Genomic DNA, 15,510 nt, shown 5'->3' with positions numbered 1-15,510 from the left:
CAAAACCAACATCCCAAGGAGAGTGCTGGTCCGCCTACGGTGATAATGTAAAGGAACAAAACGTCTATAGGCTCTAAACCAACACGAAGAGACTTTACATCCTTCATGTTCCTCAGACGCCCGTCTAGATGATTACAAAGCTAGATGTGGAGCACTCACTCTGAGAATGACAGACTCTGGACACCTCTCAGTGATAGATTACCATCCCATACACACACACACATACACACCCAAAGAATGAAAAATGAGGTGATTTCTCACAGGGGAATAGAAACAGGCGAAAGCATTATTGTAGCAAGAGGGAAGAACAGTTCTACTTGCACAACTCTAGTTATACTACCGATAACTCTATACTAATGATAACTCTATGCTGATGGTAACTCTAGTTATACTAATGATAACTCTATGCTGATGGTAATTCTAGTTATACTACCGATAACTCTATACTAATGATAACTCTATGCTGATGGTAACTCTAGTTATACTAACGATAACTCTATACTAATGATAACTCTATACTAATGGTAACTCTACTTATACCAATGATAACTACATTGATTGTAGCCTTAGGTTCACTAATGCTAACTGTACTGATGGTAACTCTAGTTATACTAATGATAACTTCATACTGATAATAGCTTTAGGTGTACTGTTGGTAACTCTGTACTGTTGGTGTCTCTGGTTATACTATTGAGTCTTTAGAGTTCTATGCCTTTGTGTGACTCATTAAAGTCTCGTGGGTTTACAGTAGCATGGCCACGGATTGTTGCTTATTTAATTTTAAAACTCCCAAATGTAACTTCTCCTCTTGGACGAGAGAGGAGGGGAGAAGACTGAGTCATGTACTTGATCATCTATGATTCATGACTTAATTAAATGTTGACGTTAATCCGTCCTCTGTCTTTCTCTCTCGCTGCTCCCTCCCTCCCTCCCTCCCCTCCCTCCCTCCCTCCCTCCCTCCCTCCCTCCCTCCCTCCCTCCCTCCCTCCCTCCCTCCCTCCCTCCCTCCCTCCCTCCCTCCCTCCCTCCCTCCTTCCCTCCCTCCCTCCCTCCCTCCCTCCTTCCTTCCTTCCCTCCCTCCCTCCCTCCCTCCCTCCCTCCCTCCCTCCCTCCCTCCCTCCCTCCCTCCCTCCCTCCCTCCCTCCCTCCCTCCCTCCCTGTGTGTGTCACCCTCTCCCTCCTGTCTCTCTTGCTCCCTCTGCAGTGCCCCTGTCGGCCCCCAGGAACTTGAGGGTATCAGAGGAGTGGTATAACCGCTTCCGCATCACCTGGGACATCCCCCCCTCCCCCACCATGGGCTACAGAGTCGTATACCAGCCCACCTCTGGTAGCCAACGCACACACACACATACACACACACATACTCATGTTCACACACACACTGTCTCTCTCACACACACGCTCTCTCTCACACACTCTCACACTAGGGGTGGGCGGTATACCGGTATGAACGCGAATACCGGTATTGTGTTGTGCTATCACAATATATTAATAAATGTATTAAATATTAAGTGTTTCTGTTTGGTATAAAATATAAGTAAGTGATACTGTCTAGCGGGCTAGTTCAAATTTGTATCTTTTATAAAAATAAAAAAAATTGGCCCAGCCAATGAAAGTCAACAAACAAGCTAGCGCAACTCCGAGGAAGCAAACCTTCATATGAGTATACTGCTTTTGTTGGCAAGTGTAAGCAAGCGTTAATGATGTCTGAAAATAAAGCCAGTGGGGTTGATTTGCCGGACGAATTGGTAAAAAAGGGGGCCTCTTCTGTCGTTTGGAAATGGTTTAGTTTCAAGTTATCCGACATCGACCAACAAACACTACTCTGTAAGTTGTGTCGTCGAATTGTGCCAGCCAAAGGTGGAAACTACTACGGTGGCCCTGAAGTGCAAATTACACCCGCTAACATGAGTGCATCTCCCAAATGAAAACACTCCCCCCAAATACGAGTCAACTCCCCCCAAATAGGATGACGTACTCACCTCCCCCCAATACAAAGACAAGCTCCCCCAAATGGGAAACAACATTTTCATTTGGGGGATGCACTCATGTTAGTGGGTGTGATTTGCACTTCAGGACCACCGTAGGAAACACTAGCAATCTTTTTCACCACCTGAAAGCCGTGCATGTGCGCGAAAATGAATCTACCAGAATGCGTTTGACAAATCCAATGCCAAGTTGGTTAGAATTGTGAAATGTTTATTGTGTATGTAATTGAGTATTCAGCCATGTAATAATTGTTTATAGGTATTGTTTATAGGTTTATAGGTAAGGAGTCAGGTGGCTGAGCGGTTGGAGAATCAGGCTAGTAATCAGAAGGTCGCTGGTTTGATTCCCGGCCGTGCCAAATGACATTGTGTCCTTGGGCAAGGCACTTCACCCTACTTGCCTCGGGGGGAATGTCCCTGTACTTACTGTAAGTCGCTCTGGATAAGAGTGTCTTCTAAATTACTAAATGTAAATGTAGGTAGAGCTAACTCACTACTAATATTTAACAGTTTTCTTGAGACCCCATAAACGTAGGCTACTGTTGAACGCGTAGGCTACTGAGAAGTCGCTCTTCCGTGGCAATTAAACACAGCAAAATTTGGAAAACTCATGTGACACACCGGAGTTACCCAATGCAAATCCATCCGAGTGCGGTAGATTAGCCGCTGCAGTGCGGATTGCATTGTCATGACATTTTAAGAATAACTAATATATCGTGATATATACCGAGACCGTCAGTGCTTACGAATTATACCGTGATAAACATTTTAGGCCATATCGCCCAGCCCTATCTCAAACACAAATATGCTCTCTATGTTTCTCTCACTCTCTCGCTCTCTCTCTCTCTCACTCACACACACACACACACACACACACACACACACACACACACACACACACACACACACAGTCTTTCTCTTTCTGTCACACACACTCTCTTTCTCACACTCTCACCCACTCTCTTTCTATCTTTCACACACATGCTCTCTCTCTCACACACACACTCTCACTGTTGTATCTTGTATTTTTCCATGAACCACACACACATCCCTACACACACATTCCTTCAAGCCTTCTACTGTGTTACAGGTCATGTTAAACTTCAGTCAATACTCTGAAAATCAATGAAGGGTAAAATGTGATCCTTATCCTAGAGACAGTGTGTGTGTGTGTTATAGAGGGCATATCTTGCCGGTGTACTGTATCTACTGATGGTCATGCTCTGTGTACAGAACAGCTGGGGTCGTAACCTTTGGTCTAGATAATGGAGAGTGTGGGTGTTGAACTCTCTACCTCTTTTAGACTTCAGTCGTCTAAAACTGGCTGTAGCCTAAAGGCTTATCCATGGCGTTAGTGAACCATTGAGCTTCCCCTCTCCTCCCCTCTCCTCTCCTCTCCTCCCCTCCTTACTCCTCTCCTCTCTCCTCCCCTCCCTTCTCCTCCCCTCCCCTCTCCTCTCTTCTCCCCTCCTCACTCCTCTCCCCTCCTTACTCCTCTCCTCTTCTCTCTCCTCTCACTCCCCCATCTTCTCTCTCCTCCCCTCTCCTCCCCTCCCCTCTCCTCTCCTCTCCTCTCCTCTCCTCTCCTCTCCTCTCCTCTCCTCTCCTCCCCTCCCCTCCCCTCCCCTCCCCTCCCCTCCCCTCCCCTCTCCTCTCTTCTCCCCTCCTCACTCCTCTCCCCTCCTTACTCCTCTCCTCTTCTCTCTCCTCCACTCCTCTCCCTCCCCCATCTTCTCTCTCCTCCCTCCTCCTCTCACTCCTCCCCCCCCTCCCCAGCCCCAGGTCCAGCTCTGGAGACGTTTGTGGGGGAGGACGTGAACACCATGCTGATCCTGAACCTGCTGAGTGGAACAGACTACAGCGTCAAGGTCATCGCCTCCTACACCACGGGCTCCAGCGAGGCTCTGTCCGGCAGGGCCAGGACCTGTGAGTACAAGCCCAGGACAGGAGACACACACAGGAAACACACCCTATCTTGTGGTTAGACATACCCCAGACCAGTGAGCTTAGTAGAGCACAGTAGAGCACAGTAGAGTAAAGTAGAGTGTTCATACAAACCCGAGTCCTGTCCAACCCAGTGGAGAACAATAACATATGATAGAATACAGGATGGACAGTCCATTATCTTGTGTTCATACACACCCTGGACTTGTGAGTTCATCACTGTTTACTAGTACAATCCAGTATAGTCCAGTATAGTATGGTGCAGGACAGTATAGTAGAGTACAGTATACTGTATTATAGTACACACAAGACTTGCGAGTAGAGCCCATTGGAGACTGGTAAAGTGTAGTATTTTATTAGCATGCTGCTGCTGCTGGCTGTGTTCATATCCACTCAAGGTAGTGTGTGTGTGTGTGTGTGTGTGTGTGTGTGGTAGCTGACTTAATACTATAGTTACCTGTCTGTTAACTCTTTAGAGTGATGACTGAAGTGACTAAGGGCCTCATGTACGTACATTCGTACAAACGTAGCGTTATTAGCGCCATGGCCAATCCACAGACTGCGCACGCTGTGATACTTCAGTTTACGTTTTATTTACGAAACCTGCAGGTCATCGGGTAATCAGCACCTTTTCCCGCCCACTATACCGTACATTGCGAGCATTTAAACGCGCAATTGAATGGGCCTACTTCTCTCTTTCTATCATGGATCAGCCACCAAAGTCAAAACAGCGATGACTGTTTGAAATGATCCTGATGCCAATATTTGTAATGTAGAGAGGATTTTAACGACTGCTGGAATGGAATGTGACTGATGAGTCGGAGATTCGATGTAATCTTTGATTTCTTCCAGTAACTGTAATATTGCATGGCTGCTTAATCTGTAACGCGTAATGATTTTGTGTTCACTCAACTCAAAAAGTGTGATCCTTGTGGCAAAAATCCTTTGGCCTATGTCTTCGTCTTGCTCGAGCCATTTCACCAGGAGGCATATGCGCATCCTAGTTTACGCCTGCTTTTACTGTAACAGGCGGAGAATTTTCACCGCAAAATAGAGGTGCGCTTTCACAGGCGGTTTTTGTACATACCGTGGAATACATAATTAGGTGCACTTTACGCATCCCCTCCCATCTCTTTATGGGAAACTCCCACTTTCCCCTTGACCCTCCCGTGAATGCATATGCATGACACGGAAAAGCGCAATTTGCCATTTTCAGTTCCCGCGACAGGCAGTCTGCGCTTTTACCTCAGTGCGGCATGTTTGTACATACCTCGCCATGCCTTTGCGCGCAAATTGCGAAACAAATACGCATGAAGTGGGCGCAAAAGCGTTAGTACATGACGCCCTCAATGTGTGTCTGTTCTTTTGTCAGTTTGTCAGCCTGCCTGCCTGCCTGTTTGTCTGTGTACTGCCTGCCTGCTTGTCTGTATGTCTCTGCCTGTCTGTCAGATGTGGCTAGGATAGCTTTTTCATTCTACACTAAAGTCATATTTCCCTCTCCGACATAGCATGTGTGTGTGGGGGGGGACGTTGTGTAATCAAGGCTTTGGTTTCCCCATGAATATGATAGGAAAGTCACATGATGCATGACAATGAAGATGAAAGGGTAGAGAGCGTGGAGGACAGGCAGGTCGAGTCATTAGCATGTTGACATCCCACAAGGAGGGAGATGGATGGAGGGAGTGAGAGAGGGAGGGAGGGAGGAACAGAGTGTGCTCATTTCACCACTCGTTAAATCATCCTCTGGTGCGGTCTGACATACGGAAGACAAATTTGCAAGAATTCACTCAAAATAACAAGTGTGTGTTAAGTTGGTAACTCTCCCAGGAATATATTAGGCAGGGTAATTAATGGAGTAAAACACATACATACTACATTTCGTTTACGTAAATATATGTGAGGGAATGTAGTCGTTTCCCCAGGCCGGTACAGGAAGTATGGGCTCACCTAATAATAATTTCATGAAATATGCATGTGTAGGTTACAGAGGACGGAACGCCATATGTCCTGCATTCTGAGTTCTAAAACATATGCTGTGTGTTTGCCTGACGTGAGTCTCATTATAATGGATCAAATATGCTAAAATGTGTTTTTTGAATGGTTTGTGAACAAACTGGACGATACTGCGGTGAGAGTGTTTGCGGTGTTTGCGAACAAACTCAAGGCAGCCGACAAGCCTTCTCTCGTTGAAACATTGGACTAACTGTGCACAAACCCTAACCTTAACCCTAACCTTAATCCTAACCTTAATCCTAACCTTGACATGTAGCTGCATTTAGGAGTTTGAGTTAATCGTTGATAATCTAGGATGACTGATGTCTTTCTGTTTGTGTCAGGGTGTCTGGAGACACTGCTAACCATATCTTTGTGACTCTCTCTTTACTTCCTTATCTCCCTCCCTCCCCAGTGCACCTGGGGGTGACCAACCTGAGTGTGTACCAGGTGAGGATGACCAGCATGTGTGCCCAGTGGCAGCCTCACCGCCACGCCACCCTGTACCGAGTGGTCATCGAGTCACTGCTCAGTGAGTACTCACCTCCACACACACACTCACACATTTACATTTAGTCATTTAGCAGGTGCTCTTATCCAGAGCGACTTACAGTAAGTCAGGGACATCCCCCCCGAGGCAAGTAGGGTGAAGTGCCTTGCCCAAGGACACAACATCATTTAGCACAGCTGGGGAATCGAACCGGCAACCTTCTGATTGGTAGCCCGATTCCCTAACCGCTCAGCCATCTGACCCCCTGACACATACAAACACACACACAAACACACACACTGAACAACAATCATACATACTCATGCAAACACACATTCTCAAACACACATACTCACACACACATCCTCACACAATAAACATTTGCATGCACACAGCAATACATCTTATAGGGATCCAGCACGGGGATTTATGCATTAATGTTCATTCCGTCTCTGTTGGGTCCCTGCCAGGGATCACAGAAGAATCCTGCTTCACTTCATACACACACACACACACACCCTGACACACTCACCGTGCCCCCTGCAGGCCTGTTGGGTCCCCTGCCAGGAGTGTAATCCCAGACTAGGATTACACTGGGATTAGAGGCAGAGGAAGGACTGAGACCACAGATATTATCATACGCAGACGCCACGACGCATCAGCATCCGCTTTTAGTAGGGTGTCACGGTGTGTGCGTGTTTAAGAGTGTGTGAGTGCGTGTGTGTGTGCGTGTTTAAGAGTGTGGGAGTGTGTGTGTGTTTAAGAGTATGTGAGTGCGTGTGTGTGTGTGTGGGTGCTTCAGCGAGTGAAGACAAATTTGGTTTGCTGATGCGTACCCCACAGAGTATGAATTGAATTATATTCCATTTGGAGTCTTAGAAAGAGGGAGAAAGGAGAGATAGAGTGTGTGTGTGTGCACAAGCGCGCTCGTGACCAGTTTTTACATTTAATAAGATAGAACGCAAAAGGTCAGAAGACGACAGTCTTTATGCCGTCAGCGCAAAAGTGCCTTTTACACATCTCCCTCAGATGAAGAAAGTCAAGTGTGTGGGGACAAGATAAACTTGTTCGCTCAATGACAGTGATTACAGCTGATTGGTCAATTTAGAATGAGAGAGAGGAACCGGACTACTTTATGACTGAACTGTGCTCTGCTGCTAGCTAGAGAGTAACGAGGAACCTCAGTCAAACAGACCCATTATTAGGTGCGTTCTGAAGAATGAAAAAAGAAACAATTATATTCTGGGAGAAGCATTTTTCTCTCCCTTTTTCTTTCTGCCGCTAATGCGTAATTATCACTTCAGAGACCTCCAACCAACTGTCAACGTGGGTGGCAGCCTGGAAATGAATCTGCAAGTTTCTTTCAAAGTCTCAGTATATCAGGGCTCTGGTCTTACCACAGCTACTGGAGTCTGTCTTGTCTGTATTCAAGGCGTTTTCATACCTCCAAAATGGAAAGTACGTAGGGGAACCAGGTGTCATTCATGCGTGTTCCTTTGTGGGAGGGTCCACTTGTGTTTTTCCAGTAGGGAAATGCTTTCTGATATATGGTTTACGCTTTTAAAACATTTTATCAGTCGAGTGAACTCTTATTAGTAAATGATTATTGTTTAAACTATGAATTTATGTCGAAAAGAATGAAGACCCACAAATCCGATTTTCAACTTCATGCGCTGACTCTTTTTCACTCAACATTCAATGATTCATTCCAATATGGCACACAGATAGCAAAGTTCAAAGTAATTCCTCCTGATCATTACAGTATCGTGTAGCTTCCACATTCACGCTACTACACACACACTACAACACACACCCGGGGAGCTCGATGAGAGGCAGTTAGGGACAGTATTCAGGGTGACCCAGCACATCTACAGTACACATGTTCTTTTTCTCTCACGCACACCTAAGACACCAAAGTCAATCACACATGATTCGGAAAACCACACCCATGTACGAGTGAAATGCTTTTACACACAAACAACTGGGAAATATACTCACACATACTGAAAGCCCTTGTGAAGACTATTTAAAGGTTTCACAAATCTAGAGTAAAGTGTGATCATGTAACAATTACAATTCTCTCGTACTGTGAGAACCTTTTTACGAAGCAAATAGAAAAGTGTTCACAGTTACGTTTGGGAAAAAAACAATTTTCGATGGAAGCCGTTCATTATGGTTTACGAGAGGATTTCAGTAAACATTAAGTTCTCACATTCAAACATTCAAACAACGTTCAAACATTTCAGTAAACAACAGTTCTCAACCAGACGCTGGTTGAGAACTGAGTGCTCATCTCGTTATACAGGTGAACGATTCAACTGTGTATGTTAAAGCTCATGTTTGTGTGTGTGTGTGGTTTTCAGTACAGTATGTGAATGAGTTTGGTTTCGTATGTGTGTAAGGCCAGACGACTGTGTTTGTCCCCGGCTGTAAAACGATTCGATTGGATGGTAGGGAGATTGTCTCATTAATATCTGACTCCAATTCAGAAATGTGCGTATACTGTCACCTGTAACCTTGAGCGCTAAACGATCAATGACATGAAACTCGGACGTAGGCGAGAATCGTATGCTTGATCGGGGTACCGACCTTAAAGTACGCTTATTCACTAATCAGCCGTTTATCTCTACTATTGATATGGACTTGACCACCATCACAGTCTGTAAACTGACCCCCAGAGGCTACGGTCTTACCTTCGGAGCATGGAAAGTCCACTGTAAGTGACTCAGAGGCCTTAAGTTAAAACCTACTTTGAAAGTGTATGTCTATAAATAGTAATAGCCGTCTCAATCCATCTCGCTCAAGGTTTTCACCTCCTTAGTGCTAGAGATACCCACCCGGAGAAACAGTAACTTTAAATGCACAATTCAAGTTTATTATCTAAATAGTAAAATAATCAATATGAAATAATAATGACATTTATCAATACAAAACATACCTCCAGAGTAATCGTTAACGAAGGTAATCACAATGAAACTAGGCGCCTAACGCACCAGAGCTTGTATAGTAAACAAAACTCTAAATGATTGGTGTAGTTTGGCCATGATAGTTTCAGAGTCCTCCTCGGTTCACCTTCCTCTTCGACTGTTGAGACCACCTCTCCAGAGGTTTGTGCTAGAAGGTGTGACAGCATTTAACATGACGGTCCCTTTGGTGCAATTGAACGAAGGTTTGTCATGAAAAAAATGATGCTTAAAAGGTCTGGCAGCATAAGTTCAAGAAGCCCACCCACCTCCACCAGCTATACCCTGAGGAGAATGTGTGTGGCCATGTTTATGCATTGTTGGTGTACACTCACTCTCTACTCTGTAGGGAAATTATCCTTTGCGCAGGGTGACATTTTAGAAAATCCCTTTCATAATGACTCGCAATTATAACGCTCTGCACTCTCCTCTTTTCTGCTGTCTCTACTCTCCTGTCCTCTGCTCCCCTCCCTCCTTTGCCCTCCTTTTCTCTACTCTCCTCCTCTCCCCTCTATTCCTTTACCTCTCCTCTTCTCCCCTTCCCTCCCCTCTGCTCCTCTTCTCTCCTCTTCTCCTTCCAGATGGGCAGAAGCAGGAGAAGACCCTGGGTGGAGGAGCTAACCGTCACTGCTTCAGTGACCTGAAGGCTAACACTCAGTACAAGATCAGCGTGTACGCTCAGCTGCAGGACTCAGAGGGCCCCGCCGTCACCGCCATAGAGAAGACCTGTAGGTCACGCACACACACACACACATACCAGAGGCGTGCACACTTGTGCACACATAGACACACATGAACGCAAGCACAGGCACAAACAAACAGTCATACGCACCCAAGCACGCACACATGCACAGACAAAGGTGCGAAGATACACACACACGTGCATGCACACATACACATGAATACAGTCAAACTGTATATGTGCACATTATGCTTTTTCCTTCTTTCGCTTTCCCTGTGTAGCTCTCTAGGCACTAATGTTTGACCTAAAAGCAGACATCAACATGTACCCTCTCTCTCTCTCTCTCTCTCTCTCTCTCTCTCTCTCTCTCTCTCTCTCTCACACACACACACACACACGTAAACACACACTCATAAACATGACTCTTGGGAAACTCCCCATCGGATTGTTGCCATCTTCATAACATTTTAAAAGCATTATTCACTTATTAGTCCCCTGGGAGGGTCTGGCTTCTGTACTCTGAGAGTGAGTCACTTTGTACTCTGGCCAAACCCCCAGTGTAATCAAGATAAAGACAGGGGGAGAAGGAGAGAGGGACGAAGGGGAGGAGAGAAGACCGACTAATGAGAGAGAGACCATGGGGAGGAGGAGGAAGGTGCTTTATTGAGCGCCCGCCAGCTATTTGTTTGCGTTGAGTTGTTGCTATTTGTCAAGTCGACCCGCAGCAGACAGTGATTTATGACTTTATTTTGAAGCAAATTAAAGCCGAGGCTTTATTTTTTCATTGCCATTCCCCCCTTCAGGCTCCCCCCCGCCCCCCTCCCCTTCAGACTGTCACCAGCAGTAACTCTGTGTTTGGGGTGTTTGATTTACAGGCGTGGTGGTGGGCGGGGATTAGGGGGGGTCGTTCAACAGGAAAACTGTGAGAGGTGCTTCATTTGATTCATCTGCCTGCTGGAGTAATCAGGACGGCCGATTATACGTCTGAGCTGAACGGCAGCGCCTCCCGCAGCCGAGCCGACATTCCAGACACGTCCCGTCCACAACTCGGCTGGCTTCAGCTGTGTCTGTGTGCAGCTGCTGGATCGCAGGCCCTCGCAGAACCAGTGTGTGTGTGTGTGTGTGTGTGTGTGCGTTTGTGTTTGCCGGTCTCTCTGATGACAGTGATGTTGACATGATTCAGGGCTTGTCTTGACAGCGATGTGTTTCCCTTCAGTCCCTGCTCCTACCAGGGCTCCGACGAGGCCCCCCACCACCCCCATGCCCCCCACCATCCCCCCCGCCAAGGAAGGTGAGACTGCACCCCCCCCCCACAACCCCGCTGTTACAACCCAGACCCACACACACCTGGGTACATATACACACACTAATATGTCTGTCAATACAAAACACCTGTGTACCTGTAAACACACTTATATACACACACCAGTATATACACTTAAATACCTGTCCATAAACACACCTGTAAGCCTGGACACACACACCTGTACACCCAAACCTGTATACCTGTAAACACACACTGATACATCTGTCAATACACACACCTATATACCTGTAAATACACCTGTTGGAGTCAAGATGATGATGCCCCAAAGGCAAACTACTTGGGTTGAAATCCTGACCCCTGACCTCTGTTGAACGAGGGTGCTTATCACCCCACTATGTTCCAGCCTGCCGTACGGGAAATACACAGCAACATCAACAGATGCATCTGTCTACTAAAGAGTCTTTTTCATCGATTTTTATCATCAGCCACATCCGGCGGCAATGTATCAACATGTCAGCTGGTAACTGGGTGACTTGAACGCTGCCCTTTTTCAGTTTTCAATGTTAATCGTAGCAGGGCCTGCCATAAGAATGTCCCAGTGTTACCTCGTGCGATTTGTGCAAACGATCAATAAAACAAATTGACTGTGGGAGGGGCAAAAAAGACTATAGTTCATCTCTCTGGGATTAATCACCATTATTCCACCAAGTGGGATGTCACCATTATTTCCATGTTGCAGGTTCAGCTTGTGGTGCCTTTCAGCCGGTGTACAGTAGCTCGCAGAACGCACGGCCGCCCCGGCTGAGATATTTAAAGAATGCAAGATGTTAGAAGGTAAACCGCAGAGCGCGCGCCCTCGTCAGTCCGTTACCACGGAAACGACAGCGTCGGTTGACGGATTCCGTTCCATGACATTCAAATCTCAACTGACACCCACCAACCAATGCGGGGGCCTGAAAGGCCAAGCTTCCTCCCCCACATGCTCTGTGTCCAGGCTGCTTAGCACCACGCTGTGTCAAGCCAGGAAGTCTCAAACCTGTGTTGAGTTGGATCTCTTTGTATTTCTTTTTCATTTCTTTTTTCTATTTTGTCTTTCCGAGACTTATTTGCGACATAACCGGGTAAGTTAACTCCCCAGCTGACACACAACGTTGCAGCAACTTACTGGCAATGTTGCTACAACGTTGGGTGTCAGCTGGGGAGTTAACTTACCCGGTTATGTCGCATAGCCTGCTTTCTGGAAGAACCCCCCAGGTCATAAAACCTGTTGTTGTTGATCGTCTTCGCCGTTCCTCTTCCCAAATAACGGAGGGTCGTCTTCAAACCAAGCTGCTGCAGGTGGGATCACTGGGATCCTGGACCATCTCCCACGTCAGGCCAGAGTCTTGGCCTTGTAAAACAGAATTGAGACCTTCTCTGTCCCAGTCAGACTCCACCAGGTTCTCCCTGACCCCTGTAATCATCCCTCTCCTCACGTCCATGTATCTGTCTGGGCCTGGGCTCCTCCTTCAGGCTCTTCCTACTCTTGGCCTGAAGGCTGAAGTTCTTTTATCAAATGCAAAACTCTGTGCAGAGTTATTGGGAATGAAATGCTTGATTTGCAGGCTGTCCCCACAGTGCAGACAAGAAGACTAGAGGATGTGAGAGCTGTGGGAGTAGCAGGGGGAGAGGAGGCGATGATCAGTCTGGTCCAGCCAGGGAACACACGGGAAGAAGTGGTTGAACTACTGACAAATCAAAATAGCCCTTTATCTTTCCGAGGTTGTGATAAATGACAGGCCCCCTCTGGTGACAGCTGAACATCTCTCTCTATCTTGTTCTTCCTTACTGTTTCTCCCCCCCCCCCCTTGTCAGTCTGCAAGGCAGCCAAGGCTGACCTGGTCTTCCTGGTTGATGGCTCCTGGAGTATCGGAGACGACAACTTCCAGAAGATCATCGGTTTCCTGTACAGCACCACAGGAGCGCTGGACGAGATTGGCCCCGACGGCACTCAGGTAGGACTGAACCCCAGCCAACCAATGAGAGACGACAACTTTCACAGCGAAAGAGCTGTCAACCAATTGGAGAAAAACAGTAGTTAGACTTAATGATTTGCATTACAGTAAAATAGGCTCAAACAGTCAAATCGCTCTCTCTCTTTCCCTCTTTCTCTTTCCCTCTGCCTCTTTACCTCTTCCTCTCTTTTCTCCCTCTCCGCCCCCAGGTGGCCATAGCCCAGTTCAGTGACGACGCAAGGACTGAGTTCAAGCTAAACACCTACAACAACAAAGAGAACCTTCTGGAAGCCATCCAGCGCATTGCTTACAAGGGAGGCAACACCAAGACAGGCAAGTCACTGGTGCAGTCTGTAGCAAAGCTGGTTGGAGAACCCAGGTCTTCTGAAGAATGTTCTCTGTCTAGGACAGCGCTTAGTCCAACCGTATTTTAAATTCTGTTCACTTTATTAACCCTTCAAGTAACGCTTTGGGCATAAAATATTATTAGATTTGAGAATAAGTCATCTAGCCGGACCATTCAAATATGGGTCGAAAAAGACCCATAAGACCCGCCTTAATATCTTTGCCGTCCAATCACCGATTTTATTTCTGAAAACTGCCAGATACTCATGACAAGTTAAGCTCAAAGTACATATCATTGGTTAAGGGGTTACTGGGAGGGGAAAATAAATGTATCGTCTGCAACGGCAGCCATTGTTTTTCGAGGCGGAGCCAGAGCGGAGACCATGGGAGATTGCCTACAGTGTTAGATTTACAGCTTCGAATTGAAATCTGAGACGATATTCTGAGTAAAGACAAGTTTATTAATATGTGTTGTCAATATTGTCAATTAAAAGTCTAAACTTTTTACTTACGAAGAATTTGTTTGTGGGAGTGACCTGCCTGTCCTGCCGTGTCCGGCAGGACAGGCAGTAATGACGTTAGTAGCACTGTTTAGCCTCGATTTGAGCAGATTTCTAAAAAACTTAGAAAAACAACATTAACTAGCTAGATTATATACACTGTAAGCTAAATGTACATGCCTTGTTTGGCCAATTCGGTCGATTGTGGAAGAAACTCCAACGCTTTTTAGTTATCGAGAGGAGTATCCAGCCATAGCGCTAGCTACTTTTGGGGCAGAGAAATTTCGGTTTCCCCATGTTTCCACGTGTTTCCATGTAGTCACTAGAATGGTCATAACTTTTAATCAAAATATGATATTTCTAATCTGTCTTCTGTTCTACATTGCCCACAGATTTGTGGATATTCCACCTGCTCAAAGTTTTCCTCCATCTTGTAATTAAAGTGGTTAAAAATGAAGTTGTCTGATGAGGTATGGTGGATGGAGAAGTTTTTGTAAAAAATGGCTGCCTGAAATCACCTTGATAAAATATGATTTGCCTTAAGTAATCATATATTTATTCACATCATAAAAATCCCCTAGTTCTGTTCTTCAATTTGGTGTCAACAGTTAAGGTGTATGATTTAATATGAAAATTCATAAAATTTGCATATTAATATGAATATCATATTTCAACAGCATATGGAATGTTTGGAATGTTGGCTTAGGCAGTAAAAGGTTAAAAAGAGGTAACATTCAATAATAGAGAACACAAAATAGCAACAATTAAATGTCAACAAAAGTATTGAGTATTTTCTGTAAAAATATGCAAATACAATCTAATGCTCTTATGGTTAAGCACATATAATATTATATATATTTGGTTTGTCTTTTCTAGTGAAGAAATTAAATTTCATAATTTACCATTGTAACTACAAACTAGAGAGGGTACAATTTCTGGGGAAATTGAAGGGTGTGCTTGCTTGCGTCGGTTGCACAGGGGTCCGTTTTATAATGACATTTTTACAACTGATATTTCTGTATATTTTATATAAAAATGCATAGGGACTACTTATTATTTATAAAGATTACATAGATTTAAAAGCGTCTTTTTTTTGCTGCTCATTTAAAACTCAAAATACGAGTGAAGTGTAGAATGAAATATGATGTCTTCTCATTTCCCCTGCAAGAGGCAGCCTCATAGCTGAATCAAAACGAAGAAATTTGGCAGACCGGTGTAAAAATTGACTTAATCTCTATGACTTAAACGTCCTTTTAAGTTTTCCCTTCTCGTGATATTTTCAGGCATTTAGTTCCCTTCTCGTGATATTTTCAGGCATTTAGCCTACTCATATTGCATTCATTCA

At 45.4% G+C, this 15,510-nt stretch overlaps 1 protein-coding gene across 3 annotated transcripts in view; it reads left to right on the top strand.

Moving 5' to 3' along the window:
- The window catches only part of LOC136962087 (collagen alpha-1(XIV) chain-like), a 67,317-nt gene that overhangs the window by 34,580 nt on the left and 17,227 nt on the right, over positions 1–15,510 (top strand). For all 3 annotated transcript variants that reach the window (XR_010878885.1, XM_067255719.1, XM_067255718.1), the window contains 7 exons: positions 1,205–1,327; positions 3,765–3,914; positions 6,340–6,456; positions 9,959–10,105; positions 11,276–11,350; positions 13,181–13,320; positions 13,530–13,653. Coding sequence is in view for 2 of the 3 variants with exons in the window: in XM_067255719.1 (XP_067111820.1) it covers positions 1,205–1,327; positions 3,765–3,914; positions 6,340–6,456; positions 9,959–10,105; positions 11,276–11,350; positions 13,181–13,320; positions 13,530–13,653 (876 nt within the window). In the remaining variant the exon portion in view is untranslated. The remainder of the gene's footprint in view (positions 1–1,204; positions 1,328–3,764; positions 3,915–6,339; positions 6,457–9,958; positions 10,106–11,275; positions 11,351–13,180; positions 13,321–13,529; positions 13,654–15,510) is intronic.

Source organism: Osmerus mordax, chromosome 18 (genome assembly GCF_038355195.1).
Source record: "Osmerus mordax isolate fOsmMor3 chromosome 18, fOsmMor3.pri, whole genome shotgun sequence".
In the NCBI taxonomy this organism is placed as follows: Eukaryota; Metazoa; Chordata; class Actinopteri; order Osmeriformes; family Osmeridae; genus Osmerus; species Osmerus mordax.
The sequence above is the reverse complement of the archived record's forward strand: the minus strand, read 5'-3'. Positions and strand labels throughout refer to the sequence as shown.